Source organism: Leguminivora glycinivorella, chromosome 25 (assembly GCF_023078275.1).
Source record: "Leguminivora glycinivorella isolate SPB_JAAS2020 chromosome 25, LegGlyc_1.1, whole genome shotgun sequence".
NCBI classification, from domain to species: domain Eukaryota; kingdom Metazoa; phylum Arthropoda; class Insecta; order Lepidoptera; family Tortricidae; genus Leguminivora; species Leguminivora glycinivorella.
In genome coordinates this window covers 4,470,008-4,495,868 of record NC_062995.1, presented here as the reverse complement: position 1 = coordinate 4,495,868, position 25,861 = coordinate 4,470,008, and the positions used below count along the sequence as shown (strand labels likewise).

At 37.3% G+C, this 25,861-nt stretch overlaps 1 protein-coding gene across 1 annotated transcript in view; it reads left to right on the top strand.

Moving 5' to 3' along the window:
- The window catches only part of LOC125239409, a 44,399-nt gene extending 18,993 nt beyond the window's left edge, over window positions 1-25,406 (top strand). Inside the window, exons 4-9 of the mRNA XM_048146980.1 lie at window positions 16,336-16,463; window positions 18,127-18,263; window positions 21,612-21,738; window positions 23,750-23,856; window positions 24,207-24,340; window positions 24,935-25,406. Coding sequence (XP_048002937.1) covers window positions 16,336-16,463; window positions 18,127-18,263; window positions 21,612-21,738; window positions 23,750-23,856; window positions 24,207-24,340; window positions 24,935-25,031 — 730 coding nt within the window. The 3' untranslated portion in view covers window positions 25,032-25,406. The remainder of the gene's footprint in view (window positions 1-16,335; window positions 16,464-18,126; window positions 18,264-21,611; window positions 21,739-23,749; window positions 23,857-24,206; window positions 24,341-24,934) is intronic.
- Window positions 25,407-25,861: the final 455 nt, after the last annotated feature.

The window sequence follows — 25,861 nt, the reverse complement described above, 5'->3', positions numbered from 1 at the left end:
TAAAGTGTTAAAGAAAGAATAGTTTATAAAGTTTATATTATTTCGTACCCCTCGCCTTCAAGACAACGGGATGTTGGGGGTACCACACTTCTCTGTAAACTATGTTTATAAAGAAGTGTGGCAATATTGCCACAAATTCATCACTGCAGCTTATTTGAACGAATTAAATCTACTTAAAATATACAGTATTATTTACCTTAGGTATAACGTTATTTTTATCCCAGACGTGGCGATGACGCAATGGCCCGTTTTCCTCACTATGCTAATATGACCTCTCGAATGAAGGAATAAATACTTGGTTTATAACAGCGACCATTTGATACGTATTGAATTGTAACTTTGCATAGGAATAAGTATTGGAACTTTTATTCATACCAAATACAAAAGAAAAATCTCCACCAACCAATGTTAACGAAATCCTGTAAATAAACTTATCACCAAAATTATTATAAAAGCTGAAATGATATAATATATTTAAAAAAAAATAAAAAAAAAACCGACATAGTGGACCGATTTTCATGAAACTCGTGAACACTCCCGACTAAATCACCTTCCAAATTAAAAAACTAAATCAAAATCGGTTCATCCGTTTGGGAGTTACGATGCCACAGACAGACAGACAAACTGACAATTAGACAGACAGACAGACACGTCAAACAAACGGTTAACAAAAAATACTAGTCCTCCAGTGCCTTAGGCTGGAATCAACTATTGTTCAATGCTATCGCGGCAGATGCCTAAAATTTTCTACCACTAGGGTCAGAGAGGTATACTTAATAGGTAAAAAATATACTTACCTATTTTTATGTATACAGACCATACATGATTGTATATAATTCGTATAATTTTCATTTTAAGACGCTACAGGAGCGAAAATGCTAGTGTTATTAACTAGATTTATCGAAAAAAAATTGTCCATTCAGAACAACTCAGTTAAAAGATATTGCGAGAAAATCTTTAAAATCGAGGTTCCGCTCTCGACTGTTTCCTCCTTCAAAACTTAACCAACGAAATTTGAGACTTTGAATAACAATAAAATAATCTGTGTCGGACCGTTTAGTTTTTTTGGCCAATTGTTACCAATTTTGAATACCACACCTTTGTTTGCACCATAATCAATAAGGCCGTTTTTGGAAATTTTTGACATTGAGTAATTATATTTTTGATGGGCTCTAGCGTCTTAAAAAAAAAAACGGTCCGACAGACGAAAAATAATAATAATCTGTGTTGAAAAAATCATTGCTTTATCTTCAAAAGCCAGGGAGGAAATAGTCGAGAGAGTATGTATGTATGGAGAATTGACCCCTTCTGTATCGTCTTGAATCTGGCCACCGACTAATAATAATGTCACAGATTTTTCTTTATTTTATAAAACACGTCTTACTTTGTGAAAGTTTGATAAAGGATGTGAAACATTATACAATGACATCGATTTATAAATCATTCAGTCTTCGCGAAAATTTTAACCAGTTTTTCCTTGAATTTAAACTACTTTTACCGATTATAAATGGATCGCTGATTTTTTTTCTAGAGCAATGAAAGATTTTCGCCATACATACAGATTGGCAAAAAAGAGTAGAAATTATAATTTTTAAGAATCTCGGCCTCTTTGGCGATCTTTGAATCTCGGCCATTCGATTTCGTGAAATTCGTTCAATAATATCTCCACTACTGGCGATTTAAATTCTACTAACAGAATCGAAAACGAGTGGTCATTACCGCTAGATTTCAAATTACTTGCCGTCCTTTTTCAAAAATGGCATTACGTCGTTTTCCACAGACCTTCGAACGGCGAATTCATGCGTTCGAAATTCAAAAATCGATAGAAATGTGTAGGTATTTTTTAATGTAAATCATTGATTATTTTGATCTATGTCAAAAGTGACACAACGCCATCTACAAGTATAATCGGAAGCTACAAGACATTTTTTGTGGCGCCATCTATGTGTGGTGTAGTGTATGCGCGTTATTAGGCGGTCGCATTTTAATGTATGGTATTGTATGCTCTTCTTATATTTAATTTTTGCCATAACCTTCAAATATCAGTTTATTTATAGGTGTGAGTATTAAATTCAGTAAATATGTAGTTTTTTTTATGTTTATCGCTAAAATGCAGACAGGTGCGGCGACAGACTTTGTTTAATGAATAGTGTAGTATTAATACCTTTACAATGAAACTATTCAATAAAATTACGAACGGCGCAAATAAAACTAACCGAGGACAGTATATACCGGGACTGACAAATTACCCATTAAAAAAAGTGTACCCCTCAAATGTAGCGGGCCTTTTAGGCTTAAAACTAGATGGCGCTGTTTCGCATCCTGAAAGTGGCCAAAATCATTTTCCCGAAATATTTTTGCGTGTTTTTATTTTTTATAAGGTATTAAAATAAAGAAATATGTCAATTTCTTTATTTTACTATGATATCACGTCAATACACATTTAAAAAAAAAAGAATTGTAGGCGTCATCAGTGTAGTTATTATAGTATTTAATAGGTGGCGCTAAAAATTGATGCACGAAGAGTGTCAATCCATACTAATATTATAAATGGGAAAGTGTATTTGGTTGTTTGTTTGTTCGTCTTTCACGGCAAAACGGAGCGACAAATTGACGTGATTTTTTAAGTGGAGATAGTTGAAGGGATGGAGAGTGATATATGCTACTTTTCGTCTCTTTCTACACTGAGAGAAATTTGCATTGTGAATTTAACAAGTTCGACTTGTTGCGGTTTATCCGTTTGAATCAGCCAAACGTATGTTTAAAACAATATGTGTCAGGTTGTTTTTATAAAATCGACTTGTTGATTCAAATATATTGCCGATTCAAATGACAAGTAGCTTGTTGTTTGAACCAAAGAGCACGTAGGCGCTATTTTAACCAAAAAACTTGTTGAACGAACATGAAAACTGGTTGTATTTTCTCTCAGTGTAACGCGAGCGAAGTAGCGGGCAAAATTTAGTCCTATATAAATCATCGTTGAAACTAACTAAAGTAACTGCGTAAAACTATAGCTAATTTACTTATGTCACAAGTTAATTAATATCGTAATATTACCTCGTCCTTAAGGATGATTCTTTATTTAATAATAAATGTACAGACTTTTGTCCCAAAAATAAGGAAATATCTATGTTTTTAGAATATTCGTTTTGTGGGACTTCCCATATCCCTTTTTGTAGGATGTTATTTGAGCCAAATGCTCTGTTTGATATAGATTATTAATTTTAACCACACCAACTGGCAAAGTCTCTCTTGGTCATTTTATACACCCTGTTTTTATTGAATTCCGTTAACTTTAAGGGAAGGTTTTTTTAGATCAAATACAATCAATTTCTCTAAGAAACTAGCGTCTTAAGACGATACGGTAGGGGTCAATTCTCCATACAAACGCTCTCGACTATTTCCTCCCTGGTTTTTGAAGATAGAGCAATGATTTTTTCAACACAGATTGTTATTATTTTTATCTGTGTCGGACCGTTTTGATTTTTTTGATATTCTGCTTTTTAAAGATTCTTGAGCCAATGAAAAATTTCCAAAAACAGCCTTTTTCATTGTGGCGCAAAAAAGGTGTGATACTCAAGATTGGTAAGAATTACCCAAAAAAGCTAAACGGTCCGACATAGATTATTTCATTTTTATTCAGATTCTAAAATTTCGTTCCGATTGATTAAGTTTTGAAGGAGGAAAGAGTCGAGAGCGGAACCTCGATTTTAAAGATTTTTTTAAAATATCTTTTGACTGAGTTGTTCTTAATGGACAATTTTTTTTCGATAAATCTAGTTAATAACACTTGTATATTTAACTAAAATTCCCAAGTTGAAAGGGGGGTTCCTTTCCATTTTAGCATTTTCGCTACCGTATCCTCTTAACTCTTACGGTTATCAGGTTACTAAAAAAATAAACATAATTACAGAAAAAAAAACACGTGTGTAAAAGCCTTTACCAATTCCTAATGTTATTTGTTTTGACATGTGCCGTCAATCACTTGACACTAACTTGAATGTTATTCTTAAGGGTCTCTCACACTAATAAATTCATTTATTATGTATGAAAATCATGAAAAAAATTTTTTGCGAATTTAACTAAAAGTGATATACAGGGAAATTAATGGAAAATAAAAAAACACGGTGTACATAACGGTGTATTTAAAGTATTTAATACGACACGTTCTCTAGTGGTGAAGACGTTAGCCGCGTAAGCTGAAGACCCGGGTTCGATTCCCGGCTCGGCCACCAGTGGGCCTTGCCGTTTTTTCTTTCGTTGTATGATTCTATTTCAATTTATAATTTATATAATGATAGTAGGGTGACTACTTAAAAAAAAAAAAACAAATCAAAAAATATTTAATAAAATAATTTGTTCCCTAGTTGTATTTAATACGATTTTGCAAAAACAACAAGATTAGACAAAATGGGGGTTTTTCACACACATACATACAACATACAATCACGCCTGTATCCCATGAAGGGGTAGGCAGAGCACATGAAAATACTCAAGTTTCAGTGCCACTCTTGGCAAATAAGGGGTTGAAAGAAAACGAAACTGTGACAACCTGTCACTGCAATGTCACAGTTTCGTTTTCTTTCGTTTTCACACACAATTTAAAATTATCCTTGATAATGATAATACGTAGTTCGTATCGCCCCTAGCGGTCACCTTTACAAAGTATAATTCCAACGTATGCAAGTCACGTATAATAACGGTTCAACAAAATAAAATTTTGAAAAAACCCCCGACCGCGACATAGTGGACCGATTTTCATAAAACATGGTATAGAACACTCCCGACTAACTCAGCTTTCAAACAAAAAAAATTAAATCGAAATCGGTTCATCCGTTCGGGAGCTACGATGCCACAGAAACACACACAGACAGACAGACAGACAGACAGACAGACAAACAGACAGACAGACAGACACGTCAAACTTATAACACTCCGTCGTTTTTGCGTCGAAGGTTAAAAATAGTCTAGAAAGGCCTACAAATGTACTCGTATTCGACATTCGTTCTAATAATCATGAAGTAAAGCATTGTCAGAAACAATGTCCTCAGGTAAAACTTGAAATTTACATCTATTTCAATAAGCTGGGACGGCTACCTGCGCGTTGAAGTACACGAAAAGGAACCTACACTATTGGAGTTGAGGATCAAAATAGAATAGCAAATGGACATGGACAGAGGTATAAGTTATAGCGGCCTGTACCTGACGACTTGAGAATAGAAATTTCGTTATTCCTCTCTCTGTCTGTCGTTATCTCTCTCTCTCTCTCTCTCTCTCTCTATCTCTGAGCATAGAGGAGTAAGTAAGGGAAGAGTTGTAACTCCATACATCAGTAAATCCAAGTTATTTGTAGTGACATCTAGCGTCAATCACGCGTCAACTAGCGTAAATTATCAGTACTGCTACTTGTCAATAGATGTCGCGACGAACGAAAAGTCTAATGCTCAACAATTTTTAGCTAACATTACAATGGTATTCTGTTTTCAATTCCTTCTGCTTGTAATATAAGTTGTAAACTGTTTTAATATTACACTCTAAAAAATGAAGACCAACTAAGAGCAGTTTTCTCTTAGTTGACGTTAAGTTCATCACTACAATTACGATCTTATATAATTCAAATAAAGCTGATTACTAAAAACAACAAGGGAATGTATGATTGAAGTAATTACTTAGGTGTTTTGTTATTCCTAACCATTGTACACCTTGAATCAATTATTAACTTGTTAGCCATAATTATGTAACATAGGTTGATTCAATCCTTAGTTGAACTTACTAAGGTAATTTAGTTAGCATAATTATTTTTCATGGAATTATTGAACAAGATCTTAATCGATTCAGTTACGTTGCAAAAGTAAGAACAATCAAAATTACCTTATTTGATTTGTCTAAGATCTTATCAGGCTCGTATGGAATCAAGATGCTTGACTACGACTATCAAAATATTGATAGGAGCAAACAAATTTTTTTTAGAGTGTACATTTTTGGCAGACGCAACACTGTTGGTACCTAGTGTCGAGTAGTGGTACTGATAATTTACGCTATTTGACGCGCGTTTGACGTTAGATGTCGCTACAAATACATACATACATACAACATACATACAATCACGCCTGTATCCCTTGAAGGGGTAGGCAGAGCACATGAAACTACTCAAGTTTCAGTGCCACTTTTGGCAAATAAGGGGTTGACAGAAAACGAAACTGTGACATTGCAGTGACAGGTTGCCAGCCTCTCGCCTATTACGCCACAATTTAACCCACATCCCACAGTCGCCTTCTACGACACCCACGGGAAGAAAGGGGGTGGTGAAATTCTTAACCCGTCACCACACGGGCAACAAATAACAAATAACTTGCATTTATTTAATTGATGTATGGAGTTATAACTCTTTCATTAGGTACTTATTCCTCTTTTGGCACGCACCTTGTAAAACACAACTTGTCAAAGTGTACCATATAATAACCACAGTAACGTCATGCTAACGCTAACAACGTTTTTCCCCGATTTACTCAATGGCACGTAATTTCTCACATGAATGAATACTTCTTTATTTTCCTATCGAAGTATGTACCTAAATTGGTCATTTATTATGGACTAGCGACCCGCCCCGGCTTCGCACGGGTACTATACCTACATATAAACCTTCCTCTATAATCACTCTATCTATTAAAAAAAACCGCATCAAAATCCGTTGCGTAGTTTTAAAGATTTAAGCATACATAGGGACATAGGGGCAGAGAAAGCGACTTTGTTTTATACTATGTAGTGATGATAAGGCGTCAGAGTCTGTCCTACAACATTCTTAGTCGGCTAAACGATATAAGCAGTAGACTCGAAAAAATGAAATGAAAATGAGATATTTATTAGTAGGCATATTACAATGCGCATAATATATGAACGTCAAATAAAACTACGCCGGCTCTAACCCTACGCCTCAGCCTCGAGAAAATTCCAGTCCCCCCTCAGTTGGGAGGGGGGTATCCACTATGGGACCGGCAAGAAACTCGGCGGGCCACTTCTTTTCTTTTATAATTAACATGCATTAAATTAAAGCCTTTTACACCCCAAATCAGGTATGAATTGGCCTTTATTTTTAGTTTAGAATATACATAATATCTTGAGCGCTGAATTGAAGCGCTGGTGGCCTAGCGGTAACAACGTGCGACTTTCGATCCGGAGGTCGCGGGTTCGAACCCCGGCTCGTACCAATGAGTTTTTCGGAACTTATGTGCGACATGTCATTTGATATTTGCCAGTCGCTTTTCGGTGAAGGAAAACACCGTGAGGAAACCGGACTAATCCCAATAAGAGGCCTAGTTACCCTCCGGGTTGGAAGGTCAGATGGCAGTCGCTTTCGTAAAACTAGTGCCTACGCCAAATCTTAGGATTAGTTGTCAAAGCGGACCCCAGGCTCCCATGAGCCGTGGCAAATGCCGGGATAACGCAAGGAGGATACATAATATCTTGAAACGACGCATTTAACCCACCATTCGCAAATGGGTGAATCAACTTTTCTTTGCCAGCAAAATTACGCATACTTCGACTACATGTGGTCAGAAAATTTAATTTGTATTTAGTGTAATTAGTTTATACTTATTATATTAAAAACAGATATACAAGCTATGCAATACATCATGTTTTTATAGGATTTGCTATTTTATTACTTTATTTCGAGCAGTGACCCAATGGACATAGCTGTCCCTCACTTTTGTATGAAAAAAGTGTCTCTTCCACTGGGTCACATATAGATTTAATTGTAATTTTTTTTAAATTATTCCCTTAATGTAAAATAAAAATAAGGATCTTTATTCACGATGGCTGGCACGAGCTAATAATAAGTATGGGCAATTCTTGCAAAAAGCAAGAAAAAGTTGATTCACCCAAATACCAATAAGGGGCTTCACACGGTTTTCATCGAGTTTTGACAAGTATTGAGTTGAAACCTGGTTGAAACTCAATTTGCACTACTGATAGAATTAAAAGACCAACGGCTATCAGATCTTTAATCTTTTATCTCTATTGGTAAGAGCTATATTTTGAAACAAATCAATACTTATTTTTTTACGAATTTTTTAAACATTAGTCTAAAAAAATACTTTTATCGAAATTTGATTTTTGTGAAGTGTGTTACTTACATACATGAAATCGAGATGTTTGGGATACCCTTTGAATTTTCTTAAAATTCAAGAGATATTTTAATTTTAAAGTAATAAAAACAAAAGTTATGACCAGTTTTTGACTCTTAAATTGTTTAATTTTGATGCCAAATATCACAGAAACAATGAGCTGTCGCTAGATCAGAGACGCTGCTTAAATCATCTGTTAAGATGTACAATGCCTAATGATGATGAATGAGCTGTGAAGTAATTATGAGATACTATTTTGTTTAAAGACGATGCTGTAAATGTGGCTTTGGAAACTATCATAATATCAATGGATTCAAATCGAAGGTCATTGGCGCAGGGAACGCCCTTAAGAACGCAGGCAACGTGTGACTATAAGCATTATAAACATACCTCTAGTGGACATATGTATTATGTACCTATGTAGGTACATATGTCCACTTATAATTCCTACTTATAAACATGATATGAACACCACACCTTAAAACAATCCATCAAGTATTTTATAAGGAAGTCAATATTAAATTATAACAAGCAAAAATCATTTGCCAGGCGGAAAATGCTCAAGATTCTACACGTGTAGGTATAACATGATATATGTACCTATAACTATGTATGTGTTTTGAACATTTCATGAATTTAGAAAAAAAACTTCATTGATTTCGACCCGTTCATGTTTCATGTAATCATGTATTAAATTTGATTAAAATTATTAAATTCACGTTCCTTTCTTTTAAAATACATTTCGTCGACCGGTTTGGCTCAGTCGGTAGTGACCCTGCCTGCTAAGCCGCGGTCCTGGGTTGGAATCCTGTCAAGGGCATTTATTTTTGTGATCTTTGTTCCTGAGTCATGGATGTTTTCTATGTATATAAGTATGTATTTATCTATTTAAGTATGTGTATCGTCGCTTAGCACCCATAGTACAAGCGTTGCTTAGTTTGGACCTAAGTTGATCTGTGTAAGGTGTCCCCAATATTTATTTATTATTTATTTGAAAATAGTCATTGTGTTCATTCTTTCGAGTGTCAATTATAAAATAAAAGTAAGGGTGATTTTTTTTACAATTTAGTCGGTTCGATTCCAATACGAAGATACAAGATACAAAGTATTTATTTGCCAGAATACAGTGGGTGCATAGATGGTAACATACGATCAGTGGTACAGTGTACTCTACTCACAACTGAGCATTGTGTTTATAGACCACCATCAGCTGACTTCAGCATATTTGAATCTACAATGGAAAATGTTCTGAATTTAGTATGCAAGGGCCAAAAACATGTTATTGTATGTGGAGATTTTAATGTTAACTTGCTCGAGTCATCTAGTAATACTGTTAAAATGTTCTGTTTGTTTAAATCATTTAATTTATTTAATTTATTTCTTGAACCTACTCGGGTAGGTGTGACTAGTGCAACATGCCTAGATAATATTTTTTGTAACTGTGAATGTACAGATAAGAAATTATTTAACTGTTTTCATTCCGATCACAGCGGCCAAAGGGCAGCTTTCTTAAACGTTATTCATGATACTCCACAAACAATAACATATAGACCCATTACTGGATCTCGCTTGGAATCATTCAAAAATGAAATTCAACATAGTTTGTCTATAATACCATTTTCGCATTATGACTGTAATCATTTGTATCAAGATGTTTTCAATGTAATTCTTAATCAATTTAATAACAATTTCAAAGTGAAATCTATTAGTGGGTCAAAAGTTAAAACAAAGTTTAGTGAATGGGCTACTGTAGGTATTCACAAAAGTAGAAAAAGACTTTATGAACTTTATGGTGAGAGAGAGCTGAACAAGAATTCAGAATTCCTGGACTATGTAAGAAACTACTCAAGAATCTTCAAGAAAGTGTGTTTAACTGCTAAGAAAAACTTTATTAGTTCTAAATTGAAAGTGTCGGACAACAAAGTGAAAACAACTTGGAGTATTATAAATAAAGAAGCTGGTAAATGTAAATCACGCGATTGTCAAGTCAACATTGTATCAGATAATCAACAAATAGTGTCGAACAGCGATGTTGCCTCGGCATTCGAAGATTATTTCTCAAATATAGCCGTTAACACCACAAAATGTTTACATTCTTCTGCGGCTCAAGCCCATTCATTACTTTGTGCTAATGTTAAGAAATGTAATAATTCATTTGAATTTAGTCAAGTAGACTCTGTAAATATTGTTAAAACATTCAAGTCACTCAATTTAAAGAAAACGGAAGACTTATGGGGAACATCAATTAAAGTAATTAGTCATGTCATAGATATAATAGCACCTTACTTGGCCGTAATATATAATATTTCAATTTCACAAGGCACCTTTCCAGATCTTATGAAATGTAGCAAAGTCATACCGCTTTTTAAATCGGGTGATTCGAGTGATATAACCAATTTCCGTCCCATATCAATACTTCCTGTACTAAGTAAAGTCTTTGAGAAGCTAATGTTAAATGATCTACTGGGACACTTCAACAGACATAGATTACTTACAAGCAAAATGTTCGGTTTCACAAGGGGCCGTTCCACGACCGATGCTGCTTCGGTACTCATTAAACATATATATAATTTTTGGGAAAATTCTTGTGATGCAATTGGCATATTTTGTGATCTTTCAAAAGCCTTTGATTGTGTGGATCATGGAACGCTCATTTTGAAATTAGAACACTATGGTTTGTCTATAAATGCCCTAAACTTTATGTCTTCTTACCTTAGCAATAGAACACAAACAGTAGTTGTTAACAAAACTCGCTCTAGCGGGACTGTAGTCCAATTAGGAGTGCCACAAGGCTCAATTTTAGGTCCATTCCTGTTTTTGGTTTATATAAATGATTTGCCATATATAGTAAAAAACTTTTGTGAAATAGTACTTTTTGCTGATGATACATCACTGCTTTTTAATGTTGACCGAAAATCTACGGATTACAATGTAATTAATAGCACGTTAGCTGATGTACTGCAGTGGTTTACTGTCAACAATTTACTTCTTAATTCTAAGAAAACCAAATGTATTCGATTTTCTCTGCCGAATGTTAAACCAATCGATACAAAAATACTTTTGAATGATGAATGCTTAGAGATGGTAGATACAACACTGTTCCTTGGTTTAACATTGGACAAAAATCTACAATGGAGTCCTCATATAAAGAAACTAGCAAGCAAATTAAGTTCAGCCGCATACGCCGTTAGGAGAATCAGGCAACTGACTAATGTTGAGACAGCTCGCCTAGTGTATCATAGTTATTTTCACAGTGTAATGTCATACGGTATTCTGGTTTGGGGCAAAGCAGCTGACATACAGACTATCTTTGTATTACAAAAGAGAGCCATTCGTTCTATTTACAACTTAGGAACACGTGAATCAGTAAGAGAACTCTTCAAAGAAATTAATATCTTAACTGTAGCTTCCCAATACATTTATGATAGTATAATTTATGTTGTTAAGAATTTAGACTGTTTCACTAAGAATTCTGATATCCATAATTATAACACTAGAAACAAAAATAAGCTTGCCATAAAGAAGTTTCGTGTCCGTAAAGTACAGAAGTCATTTGTTGGGCAATGCATTCAGTTTTATAATAAGTTACCTGACACTGCTTTGAGATTACCCCTCCCAGCTCTTAAGAACTACTTAAAAAAAACATTGATGTTAAAGGCTTATTACAGAGTCGAGGACTATTTGACAGACAAACATGCATGGCCCGAACCAGAAACTACAAAAAACGAATAGCAATTAAAATAATTGTATTATGTATAGAGGACACAGTTCAGATAAGAAAGCACATCAAATATTTTATATTTTATGTTGTGTAGGTAAATTACATATTTAATGATATTGAGATTCATATTATCTTTTTCTTCTGTGACAATTTGATATGTTTTCTCTGAAGAAGAACGACGTATTATTAAGCAATAATATAATTTATTGAAATTAATTTCCATAGAGTACCTAGTCTGTTCATATTCTTTGATGAATACTTTTGCATGTTAAATTGTATCTTGTTATTTAATGCATGTTAATTATAAGATGTAATGTTTTGAAAAGAAGTTGCCCGCCGAGTTTCTTGCCGGTCCCATAGTGGATACCCCCCACCCAACTGAGGGGGGACTGAAATCTTCTCGAGGCTGAGGCGTAGGGTTAGAGCCGGCGTAGCTTTATTTGACGTTCATATGCGCATTGTAATATGCCTACTTGAAAAATAAATATTTCATTTTCATTTTCATTTCATTTTCATTTTCATTTTCATGCAAAAATTACAAAATAATCCATTATTTCATGCAATTAAATTTGAACTAAACATACAATATATACACAATACTTACATTAAAACAATAATTAATTACAATAATTTTGGCTGGATAAATTAAGCAAGTAATTATTAGGAAATCTTTGAATACAGAATTACTAACTATAAAAAAAAAAAGTCTTCTTTTAGCAAAATAGCCTATCTATGATATTTCTGGTACTTTCCCTTCATGCCCCACTAGCTTTTGCCCGCGGCTTCGCACACGTTAAATTCGGGCTCCATACAAACCCCCATATTAGGAAAGTGGGGGGGTTAGAAAGAGACAAAAAATAGCCTATGTCACTCTCCATCCTTTCAACTATCTCCACCTAAAAAATCAAGTCAATTTGTCGCTCCGTTTTGCCGTGAAAGACGGACAAACGAACGGACACACACACTTTCACATTTGTAATATTAAAAATAATATAAGTATGACTTATATTGACCGGGATATATACCGGGATATATACCTTTTAGATTTTCATCGAACTAACGATATTTCGACGCAGTTGCATGCTTCATGATCACGGGAAACTGACGAAGGCGGGTGGATGTCAAAGTTGCATAGACAGCGCGCGATCTACGCAACGTTATCCCGGTCAATATAAGTCTAATGAAAATAACCGTGAATCATTCAAAACTCTTAATATAAGTATGGATAGTCTTGGGACGGCTTGTATACTTGATTCTCTTTGGTACTGTTATTTATTCTGTGATATTAGCCACATGCAGGTACCTACATGATAAGGATAGCTGAGACACTAATTGCTTTCGACCTTGATTTTGTTTATTGACTTCGTTGCGTTACGTTAGTATTCGTTTTAATTTCACAAGCATGCAACATTTGATTGAGGGAGAGCGCGCCTTGCTCAGAAAACGTTAGGCTTGTGTAGTACATGTACTAATAGTACAAAAAACACGACTCCCTGCACTGTACTAGACCGAACTACTCCCAAATGATACTGCTCTCTAGTACATTAGTACACATACACGCGCAACAGAATGGGAGCGAAATGAGCGAAGAGCCGAGAAGTGACAATGACAGCAAAGCGATCCGTGTGATCCGACCGCAACCGAACTAGAACCGACTGACTCGGACCGAAAGCGCGATAAAACGGCCGATCAGCTCTCGGCTAGTATGAGCGAGCGTTACTGTACGCCATATGCACAATTAGAACGAATTAGTACACTTCGGAAATCGTACTAGTTGATGGGAGCGATCTTTTCAGTGAACGAGCAGGCACGAGAAAACATGTAATAACAGTACCTACATTACGATTCAAGTACGGAAAAGAGCAAGTGTTGTGAAATGGTTAATGTATGCCTATGTCGAAACTTCAAAGGGCATATGAACTTGTAGGAGGTATATAGGGCGTAGCGAATGATATTCCGCTTTGTGTGGTAGGCCACAGCACAGCGGATGTCATCTCGCTCGAATCTAGAGCAGAGCCCAACTGGGGAAGTACCTCCGCCTTACAGAAGACCACAGCCAAATAGCACTAGATCCTACTCATAGTGTTGTGGTCCTGCCGGTGAGTAAGGCTGCCAGAGCTCAACGAGGGTGCGGTGTGCTGGTGACGGAAGGACCTATGGAACTAATTTGTTCCGTCTATTGTCCTTTGAGTCGTCGACAACCCAAAGCCTCCTTAGAACTTGTACACTCTTTTTTGCTGTGTACTTAACACATCAAAAAGGAGTGTACAAGTTTCTAATGGGTTGGCAACGCGCACGTGACACTCCTTGAGTTGCAGGCGTCCATAGGTGACGGTGACCGACGTAGTATAAAAAAACCGTCGTACAATACACGTGCAAAGAGGAAATTCGTAACTCGTGTCGATTTATCAAAAAAGAAAGAAGCAAATACACTAATGGATTAAATAAAAATATTACTTAATTGGATAGCTGCTAGTAGGACAAACAATTACGTTAATGGTTGCTTAATTGATACATCGCCTTGTGTTTGTTTAGTACATATAAATATGTCAGACGCTAACATAGGAGTGGCTGCATTCGCGTAATTAGGACACACAATAAGTCATAATCTCATAATATTTCTCCATAAGGTTACATTGAAGAAATAAACTAGGGCGGAACACGCGCAGTGCGATGAAATTAAAACACGTAGGTACAAGGTTTCTTGGTGAAGGGCAAACTGTCTTATTTTAACAACATATCAAACACCAACTTTATACGCAATTTGATCGATTTAATTACCCACCAGGATAGGGTTGCAAAAAAACGGTTTTTTTTCTGGCTTGAAAAAAAAAACATGAAAAAAAAACCGTGAAAAAAAAACAGTTTTTTTTCTGGAGTATGTTTTTTTTTCTAAAGTACGAAATCTCAAAATCTGCAAAATAGTTAATACTTTTATACGGGTTTTTAGACTTAATGTTAACTATTAAACGAATTTAATCAAATAACTTTAATTTCTGGTCTTATAAAAGTAGCATTTACGAATTCTGTAGTTGGTAGTTATCACTATTTACTGTTAGAAACACCACCGCCTCTCCACGCTACACGCAGCATCGGGGATTCCCCAATAAACGTTTGTATACTGAATGTTAATTGAATTAAAATGTACGTTATTGTTATTGAAACACGTTACAACTCACGAAAAACCGTTATTGTCGTATTATTTGTTCATCTGAAAAAAAAAACCATATTTAGAAAAAAAACCATGGTGCTCGGTATTTTTTCATGTTTTTTTTCACAATTCTGAAAAAAAAAACATTTGGTTTTTTTTCTATTTACAACCCTACACCAGGAACCAGGAACCGGTAGGCAACAATATTAATTCTAGTGTGGCTGCGAGGTCTCCTAAGTATGTAGTTATACTCCATTTCAAATACGAAGGCCCGATAAAGACTTGAAACCAAAAAGGCTTAAATTTTTTTGCCTTCTATTATTTATTTATTTATTATTCTCAGTATTTATTTTCATTCTCTAGGCTACTAGGTTTTTTACAATATGTATATAAAAATAAAATATAAAAGCATTTACAAAACTATATAAAAACATATAAACATATTATAAAAACCGGCCAAGTGCGAGTCGGGCTCGCGCACAAAGGGTTCCGTAGCAGCAAATATAATAAACCAATAACTTAACCAAAATTACAGTTAAATCAACCTATCTCAAAAACTATAAGAGATACTTTGATCAAACCAAAAATCGTTGAAAGAGTTAATTAGCATGCATCACCTCTATTTTTTTTAGAATTTTATACCCCGTAGTTATAAAAATAGAGGGGGGGGGGACATACTTTTTACGACTTTGAGAGCTGATATCTCAAAAACCGTTCACTTTAAGAAAAATGTTTTTTAGAAAACTTTATATCATTTTAAAAGACCTTTCCATTGATACCCCACACGGGTATGTACATCGAAAAAAAATTTTCATCCCTCAGTTACATGTATGGGGGCCCCAAACCCAATTCTTTTTTTTACTATTTAGTGTCATAATTTTGTAGCGGTTCATACAACACATATTCCCATCAAATTTCATCACTGTAGTACTTATAGTTTCCGAGTAAATCGGCTGTGACAGACGGACAGACGGACAGACGGACATGACGAAACTATAAGGGTTCCGTTTTTGCCATTTTGGCTACGGAACCCTAAAAACCTAACCTAGGTTGCCGCCAGCAGCGGGGCAGGGCCCAAGCTGCCGGTGGTTAGGGCCGCAGAGAGAGGAACCGTCGAACTATCCGCGCTGTGTCCAAGATCACCGCCTTCTGCATCTGGCCCTTGATCCAGCCACCTAGCGAGAGTCTCTTAAGATGTTGGTCGTGACTCTTCGCTATGAGACCGTTCGCTGAAACGACTATCGGAACAATGATCGTTGAATCAACATCCCACATGGCGGTTATCTCGTGAGCCAAGTCTAGGTACTTACTTATTATATTGTTTCCTTCTTTTCCAGAGTCCTCCAACAAGTGCTGCCAAGTCTGTCAGCAGACGGCAAGCAGGAAGACTTGCAGTGCGTAGTGTTCAGTCTGCTGTGCGAGAGGGTGCTAGCCCTGCGCCCCGAACTCTTCTTGGGAGACTTCGGTAAGTCAAGCAACGAGTGTTTGTGTGTCTGTTTCTTCAAACAACATAGGAGACAGCATTCGTACTATTCCCCTCCACGGAAGCTTATGCCCAAGTATATAGGCTAGTTTCCTACTAGTCAAATCAGCTTCTTCTTAAGAACTGTCAAAACGATTTGCTAATATGGAATTCCTATGAAATACTGAGGAGTGGCGTCACGGTCAATTCATTTACTTTATATCTTTCTCTTTGACTTATTAAATATAAATTATGTTTAAACATAACCACTGTCCTTATTTTGCTTTTAATTATGTGGTGCTTTATTTCGTACACTGCATAAAATATTTTATTTTAAGTATAGGAAACTAGCCTATTGCACGCTGAGCGAGTAGTGACTAGTTCGTACACAACAAATGGTGTGATACTATACAGTACGACCACGGATGATTTCATTAATTCTGTTGCGGTACAAATTCACGAAAAAAATTTACTTTTTTGTACTTACGTTTAAAAAAATGTACTCTTATGGTTTCGGAGTTCCGACTTAGGGGCCGTGGTCGTGGTAGGAAGTACCTATCTAGCACGACCACAACCCATGTCAAAGCTCCGAAACCATGCGGGTATTTTTTATAAAAAGGTAAGTACAAAAAAGTACATTTTTTTTCGTGAATTTGTACCACAACAGAAATTTAAAATATCATTAAATATAGTGGTCGTACTAGGTAGGTACTCCCTGGCACGACCCCTATGTCAAAACTCCTAAACCATAAGGGTACACTTTTTATACACGTAAGTACAAAAAGTAAATTTTTTTTCGTGCATTTGTACTGCATCAGTATTAATAAAATCCTCCGTGGTCGTGCTGTATAGTCTACTAGTCACACAACAAATGCTGGGAGAGTTCGGTAAGTCACAAGAATTAAGCAGTTCTACGATCTCCCAAAACTTTGAAATTGAAGCCACATAAAAATTTCACGAGAATCGAATGAGAGATGCTAAGCAAAATAACATTTGAACAAGCTCCATCAGTCATCAAGTTGCTAAGTCTGTCCATAGCAAACAGACTTGCAGTAGGTACGTCCTGTTCAATCTTGGCTTGGGATTGCGACCAGGCCTGTAATATTATGGTGGAATTGAGCTCTAATAAATTAATAATAGAGAATAATAAGTCCGTTTTCACAGTATCCGATCCGATATCGGATGTCGGAAGGATTTCAATGGAAAAAATCCAAGATACATACATACATACAATCACGCCTGTGTCCCATGAAGGGGTAGGAAGAGCACATGAAACTACTCAGGTTTCAGTGCCACTCTTGGCAAATAAGGGGTTGAAAGAAAACGAAACTGACATTGCAGTGACAGGTTGTGCCAGCCTCTCGCCTACGCCACAATTTGACCCATATCCCACAGTCGTCTTCTACGACACCCACGGGAAGAAAGGGGGTGGTGAAATTCTTAACCCGTCACCACACGGTCAAAATCCAAGATGGCGTCTGTAATGTATGGGATAACGGTCCTAAATCCGATATCGAATCGGATAATGTGAAAACGCACTAAGGGGTATCATAAAATAACGCCACCTGTGCTAGGGTTTTGTAGAATTGTCTATAATAGCGACTACTCTGGAACAGCTACTAATACTTATTACTACTATTAAAATGTATATTTTTACCCGTTCCAGGCCTCGGTCTCTTGAAGTCAGCAGCGCTCCGCTGCCCCGGGCGTCCTCTGTTCACGCGATATTTGGTGCAGTGTGTGAGAACCGCTTTACGACTCAACCCCTCTTATATGGAGGGGAGGGAAAGCGTCTTTCATGAGGTTAGTATCTCTTGTCTTATATCTACGGGGTTTTTCGGATGCGCTTCGACCCCTAGGGGTCCTTTGTGCAATTACCCTCTACCAAAGAGGATCGAGTTAGAGAGTTACTGTCAATGTAAAATGTGTAATCACACTGCATAGACTGCCATCTCTCGACACAGGCTAAAAACTTTTGAACCTCAGTTTTGATAATTTGGCCCATATTATTTGCTTGATAGGTGTTAAAATGTCAAATATTAATATTAGCGCCATCTAGCCGCGCGTCCCCCAATATTTTTATCACACTTAATATCACCATTTTTATCATTTAATCCCCGTGAAATACATTGATCTTATTCGCAATATCTTATAAAATTGCGTCATATGCTATTGCAAAGATAGTACTTATCTTTAATATGTGTAGGTATTTTTGGTCAAAAATACATCAAAATAACTTCCTCCAAGATCATCATATAATCTTATCATATCGTAGGTATGTGTCATATAAAATCAAGCGTATTTATAGCCTTAGGGACTATCTACACACAGGCGACGCCCGTCGTAAGACGCGGAACGGACGCCAGCGCCGCGCCGCCCGAGTGTAATTTAAAAAACGTCTCCTCAGTACATTTTGTATAGGAAAGACGTAAAACGTCGAAGATTACTCATTTTAAGAGTTTTGAATGATTCACGGTTATTTTCATTAGACTTATATTGACCGTTTTCCGTGATCATGATGCATGCAACTGCGTCGAAATATCGGGAGCTCGACTAAAATCAAAAAGGTAATCACGGTCTATATCCCGGTCAATATAAGTCTAATTACTCATTTTGTATCAAAATTACGACCCGGCCACGACATTGGTCTAAGCGCGACAGCGGTGAGCGGCGGCCATACATTGAAGCGAGACACAGCGATGGGACTTTTCATTCGCACTTATGGCTGCCGCTCACCGCTGTCGCGCTTAGACCAATGTCGTGGCTGGGCCGTTATAGTTATTAAGATACCTTGTACACTCATTATACGAGATCTGATAACTTAGTGATTTTTTGGGCCGGTTTTTCAGTCGCCAGATAAACATATCTACCAGATAAAGTTATCAGTATCCTTTTCATCACACGTATAAATGACAATGACAGCTAACATTTATCTGGCGATTGAAAAACCAGCCCTTATAAATAGGAAAGTGTGTGTGTCTGTCCGTCCTGTGTGCATGGAGAAATTATGAAAGAATTCATTGATAAATTCGTAATGCACTTTTGCAGCTGATAGTACCTACACTTCTGAGTTTTACGTGGTAACCACAGAATTAAAATTCTTTATCAGGGTGTCCACTTTCTGGAAAGTCAGGGAAAGTCAGGGAAAAGTCAGGGAAGCTCATAGTGGTCATGGAAAGTCAGGGAAAGTCAGGGAAATGATTTGGAGGTCAGGGAAAAACTTGGCACCAAGAAAAAAAATCAAAAAGTATTTAAAAAATAATATGATTTCTTGGGTTGACCACATCCATGACAGCAAAGATCGATTCCCGGTAGTGATTTTAAGGCAACTTAATTGTCAGTTTAGACTTTTCATTACAAGTATAGTACCTGGCCTCCATCCCAGTGGTTGCTAATGAGAGATGTCAGAGATATCTTCATGCTCTAGCTGACCTTAATTTATTCGGCCCAAAATCGTAAATGCGGAAAAATCCAGTTTTTTTTTACATTGCGTGCCCTACCCACATATTCCAAAATGGCGAAGGGGGTCGGGAATAAATTCAGTTATTGTGATTTAGATTAACTGGAAAGTTGCACCACAATGTCACCATATACAAAATTCATAATTTGCTTTTGCTAGGGCGATGTGAAAACGACAAAGACAAAGTTACGTCGCTGTCCAAATTCTAACCCCCTTATTCATAAACGTGCTCTAAAGTTATCAAGCCGATAAAGTTCGTTTGTCCCTTTCCGACGTATTGGTGTGATAGAAAGTCTATGAATAAGGGGGTAAGTATCTATCCGACAATCCAAAGCGGAGTTCCTCATAAAGCCAATGGCGCATAACGTCACATAGAGGCGCAATTTTGTATGAGTCAAAGGAGCATAGGCGGATAATAAGCGTGACGATGAGAGAACTTCAAAACACTTGGAAACCTAAAGGCATGTAGTGGCAAAACTTCTAAATGGGCATCCCGACGCTGACAACAAAGAAAAAATTTCGTGTTCGCTTCGCTCGCGTTTAGTATTTTCCATTTCATCAATTTTAATTCCCTTTATTTTTCGTGAAAGTTTCATGAAATTTAAGATTTTTGGAAAGTTTCCGCAACTTGCTCATAACTACTTCTGCTCTGATAGACTAGGTACTCCATTTTGTTTCCTATGTTATGTACATAATAACTACTATCAGCCCCAGGGACGTATAAAAGTGGAAAAATTTTCGCGCTCGCTGCGCTCGCGATGTATTTTTCTAGCGTAGGTTGCCCAAGGGCGCCGAAACTCTAACTCGCTCTACCCTGATAGAGTGCAGTGCCGGCACTGGTATGCCCAAAAGTAAATGGCGATAACTACCAACTACAGATTTCGTTCATGTTAGTTTTATAAAACCAGAAATTAAAGTTTGATAGTTAACATAAAGATAAAAAAACCGTAGGTATAAAAGTATGAACTGCCTTGCAAATTTTAATATTTCGTACTTTAGAAAACAAACATATTCCAGAAAAAAAAAATCTGTGACAGACGGACAGACAGACGCACGAGTGATCCTATAAGGATTCCGTTTTTCCTTTTTGAGGTACGGTAAAAACTTATTTTTTTCAGGTTTTTTTTTTCAAGATAGAAAAAAAACCGTTTTTTTTGCAACTCTAAGCAAAAGTGGTAATAGTTGATGAAAATTTGGTCAGGGAAATTTTCTTAAATGGTCATGGAAAGTCAGGGAAAAGTCAGGGAATTTTTTTTTGGTTTAGTAGTGGACACCCTGTTTATTTACATGAACATATTTACATAATTATATAAGAAACCACAGAATTAGATTTAGATAGAAGAAACGAGTTCATTTATTTGTATGGCGGCCGAGCGTGTCAGATTTTGTACTGAAGTTGTTACTTGCCTGTGATTTTAAATATGTCTCAGGCCCTTGAATGTTCATAATTTTTGTGTTGTTGCAATTAAATATCACGTAACGAGGCATATTTAATGTTTTTGTTGACTTCAACTTACAAAAATCGACGCCCGAAAGCTGCAAGCTGCGATTAGAGGCGGACAACTCAGTGGATTTCACTGAGTTCATTTGACACGCTAAGTAGATACGTTTGCTTGATCTATGGTTTATATGACATCTGTGGTGGTAACTTATTAATGTTAGTTAGTATAAAAATGTTATTTTTCTTTCAGACGGACGCCCTGGGAGACACATTGGTGACGGCCTGCGCGCGCGCCGGCGACAAATACGCCGACGTACTCAACGAGATTGTGTGCGATGCTCCCCCCCTCTTCAGACAAGGACACGCCAACACTGAAGGTACATACTATAGAGGAATTAGTAAGGGCAGAGTTGTAACTCCATACATCAGTAAATGCGAGTTATTTGTATAGGCATAGTCAAGTGACATCTAGCGTCACGGAGATGAACATGCTCCGTTGGATGTGTGGAGTTTCGCGGAGAGACCGCGTGAGAAACTCCCGCATTCGCGGCAGTCTTCATGTCCGTGACATAGCAGACAAGCTTCAAGAAAGCCGCCTACGATGGTACGGCCATGTCTTACGTAAACCGGCAAGTTACATAGGGAACAAATGTCTTGCTATGCCACCTCCGCTTGGCCCCGGACGAAGGGGAGCACCCAAGAAATGTTAGCTTGATGTCGTTGGGGTTGATATGCGTGCTAATGGTCTCACTAAAAGGGATGCAGAAGACCGTGCGAAGTGGAGGAGAAAAAGCCGGAAAGCGAACCCCGGGCTCCGAAGCGCCCGAGCTGAGGATGCAACCGGGAAACCGTTAAGATGAGAGAGAGAGAGAGTCAAGTGACATCTAGCGACAATCACGCGTCAATCACGTGTCAAATAGCGTGAATTATCAGTACCACTACTTGATACTAGGTGGCGACAGTGTCTCTTCTGCCAAAAATATATTAGAAGAGTCCCCCCCCCCCTCCTCTTCAGACAAGTACACGCAAACACTGAAGGTATACTTCATTTTAAATACAGAGGCCCGATAGTGCAGTCATGGACTTTAATTGTTGATCCACATCTAGCTTCTATTGTTAAGCATACTTAAGCTATGGAAGCAAGGCATTTTTTTTTGGTGGCGCCATCTAGTTTTTAGGCGGTCGCATTTTACTGTATGGGATGGTATCTTATACCTTTAAACGAGCAATTTTTGTACGACGATCTCGGAAATCGCTCTAACGATTTCGCTGAAATTTGTTATGTGGGGGTTTTAAGGGGTGAAAAATGGATCTAGAATGGGCCTTAGATCCCGGAAAACGCGAATTTTCGAGTTTTCATGCGTTTTTCTTTCGTGTTAGTAAATAATTTCGCTGACCGCGGATCGGCTGAGCGTAGCTGAGCATTTTTTTTGTTACTTTTATGAAGTGTGATATTTTGAAAAAAAAAAAAATGCTATTTCTACTCAGAATTACTAGCTTTTCCAATCCTAGTAGTTAAAAAAATTATTTTGTTACCATTTCCCGTACATTGTACGTTGTATGGGGTAACAAAAGAGGAAAGTAACAAAAATGTATGGAAATTCTGGGACACTTTTTGTCTCCCAGTGAGATTGAAAGTACTCGTGATTCTGAGTACAATTGACCTAAAATTCCCTAAAACAATCAAAATTTTTTTATTGGCAAAAAAAAAGAAATGCTCAGCTCAGTCGTAAGAGGTCGGTCTAATGTTCGCAGGTATCAGGGTTTCGAATCTCGGCCAGAAATAAAGTTTTTTTTTTTATCTAAAGACGTGATATAATATAACCTACCACAAAATTAAAATATTGAAAAAACCCCCGACCGCGACATACTAGACCGATTTTCATGAAACATGGCTAAGAACACTCCCGACTAACTCAGCTTTCAAACAAAAAAAAATCTAAATCGGTTCAGCCGTTCGGGTGTTACGACGCTACAGACACGTCAAACTTATAACACCCCGTCGTTTTTGCGTCGGGGGTTAAAAATAGAACAGAGCCAAGGTACTAATTTTCTTATATTTAATCTATGCTATCATAAATTAAATATAACAAGATCATACCATCCCATACATTAAAGTGCGACCGCCTAAGACCGCGCTTACACTCCACCACACATAGATGGCGCCACAAAAAAAATGTCTTGTAGCTTTCGATTATACTTGTAGATGGCGTTAAGTGTCACTTTTGACATAGATTTACGGCTCGGAATTGACACTTAATGCCAATCTACAAATAATCGGTGGCAACAAGGCATTTTTTTGTGGCGCCATCTATGTGTAGCGCGTTCGTAAGCGGTCGCATTTTAATTTATGATGCTATCGATTACATACTATTATTATGTTTTTAGGATACACGGCGCTCCACGTGGCGTGCAAACTCCACAGCAAGGAGAACCCGCATCTGCGCACCGTGCACGTTCTACTAGAACACGGGAAGGCGGACTTATGGGCCGGGGTGAGTCTCCTCCAGTCCAGCTTTGAAAAGAGTAGAAAATAATAGGGGAGCCACCGTCTATCTAAACCGTTTTGCATTGCTATTGAGTCACTTTTGTTCCAGTGAGAGTTGCATTGATAAAAAAAATAGTTGTACATTCTACTCTTTCTTGCCAAGCAACGCCATCTATTATTAAGTTACGACAATTTTTCGTCATGTCATGTGCCTAGCTCGACGCGTAAGCGGAACGCTACTTTACTGGCCAGAAAGATTGGTTCTTGCATTATTTTGTAGTATCCACGTCCTAAACCACTATCCTCATTTGCACGATCTTTCTTTTTATTGTTTGTAACTAACATTGTCTATTACAGGACGTGAAAGGAGGAGACACGGCATTGCACCTAGCTGTCAACTCTTCAACCTGTGAGCTGCATCTCATCATGACGCTGTTCAGACATGTTGAGCGAGCTAAATGGAAGCAACTGGCCCACGTGCCTAACAGAAGGTAAATACACTACGGGGCATAAATAACCCGTACCGGTCAAGACATTTCAGACACATGCAACGAGCTATATGAACGCAACCGGCTCATGTCCTAATCAGAAGGTAACTTATGTACTACAGGACAAAAATGACCCGTACCGGGCAATTCATCATGACGCTGTTCAGACATGTCGAGCGCGCCAAGCTAAACACACTACGGGGCAGAAATGACCCGTACCGGTCAACTTATCATGACGCTGTTCAGACATGTAACACCGCTTCCGCGGAGATCCTATTCTGTGCGGGTTGGCCTACCCCTTTCCAACTGAAGAAATCGAGATTTGCTAAATAAATTTTGCATTTTAATGACATATTATTTTAAAATTAACAATTATATGTTAACAACCCGCTAACAAACTCACGATCGTATCAGCTCGGGTGAATTGAAAATATATGTATGATCATAGGCAATATACCGTCTTTTTCTTCACGTTAGAGGAAAAGGGAGGCATACCGACCTATTATATTTCTATGATAAACATATAATAGTGGACTATCGGCCTTAACCTCTTGATAAAGTAAAATAAAATAAATAATTTAAATATTTTATTTTCAGTTCTGTGACGCCCATCGAATACGCGCGATCGCAGTCCAAGTCTATCAGCCGGCCCTACCCACCCGAAGTGCTTGATTTCCTCAAGAAATGCCGCTGAACACACATACATACATTGTACAGTCATACAAACATCCCGAAAGGGTAACACATTGGTATTGAAAATATTGGATCACGCTAAGTTTTCATGGCAAAGAATCAAAATCATTTACCGTGTATGCTTACTACCTATGCAAATTTAGTGTGGACAGATTCCTCGTCAGACCTCCAAAATATGGTCAATGGACCCTTATTTTTGGAAAATGGGAGAGGCTAAGGCTTGAGGGTCCAAAAGTGACAATCGTACTAATACCAAATGAGAACTTTAGTACGAAGCAAAGAGGATCGAGTGTTATAGAGAGTTACTGTCAAGAGTAAAATGTGTAATCACAGTGCATAGACTGCCATCTCTCGACACAAGCTTTTCGACTTTTGAACCTCAGTTTTGACAATTTGGCCCATATTCTTAGCTTGATATGTGTTAAAATGACAAATTTTAATATTAGCGCCATCTAGCCGAGCGTTCCCCAAAGGTGTAACGCCATCTTGGCCACCGTACTTTTTTCTCTATGGCTTTGAGGTACGTTTTTTTCTTAGACCTTATCCGTCTATACGGAGTTACATATGTCTTTGGTACATTATTATTTTACGATTTGTATTAATGATCAAACATGGCTAGGCCCCCATATTTGTCTCCCTTGTTTACCAACATTTTTGGCCAAAAATATATTATTGGCCAACTTTGCCCGCGAATAGGCAATTTTGGCAAAATAGCGCCTTCTGTTAAATATACTATGCTACCTGCTGATCTTTTTGAAGGTTAACGACAATTATTGTGGTCTTATGGTCCTTGGGTCTGAACTCTGAAAGTTATAAGTTCGCCTTTGTACT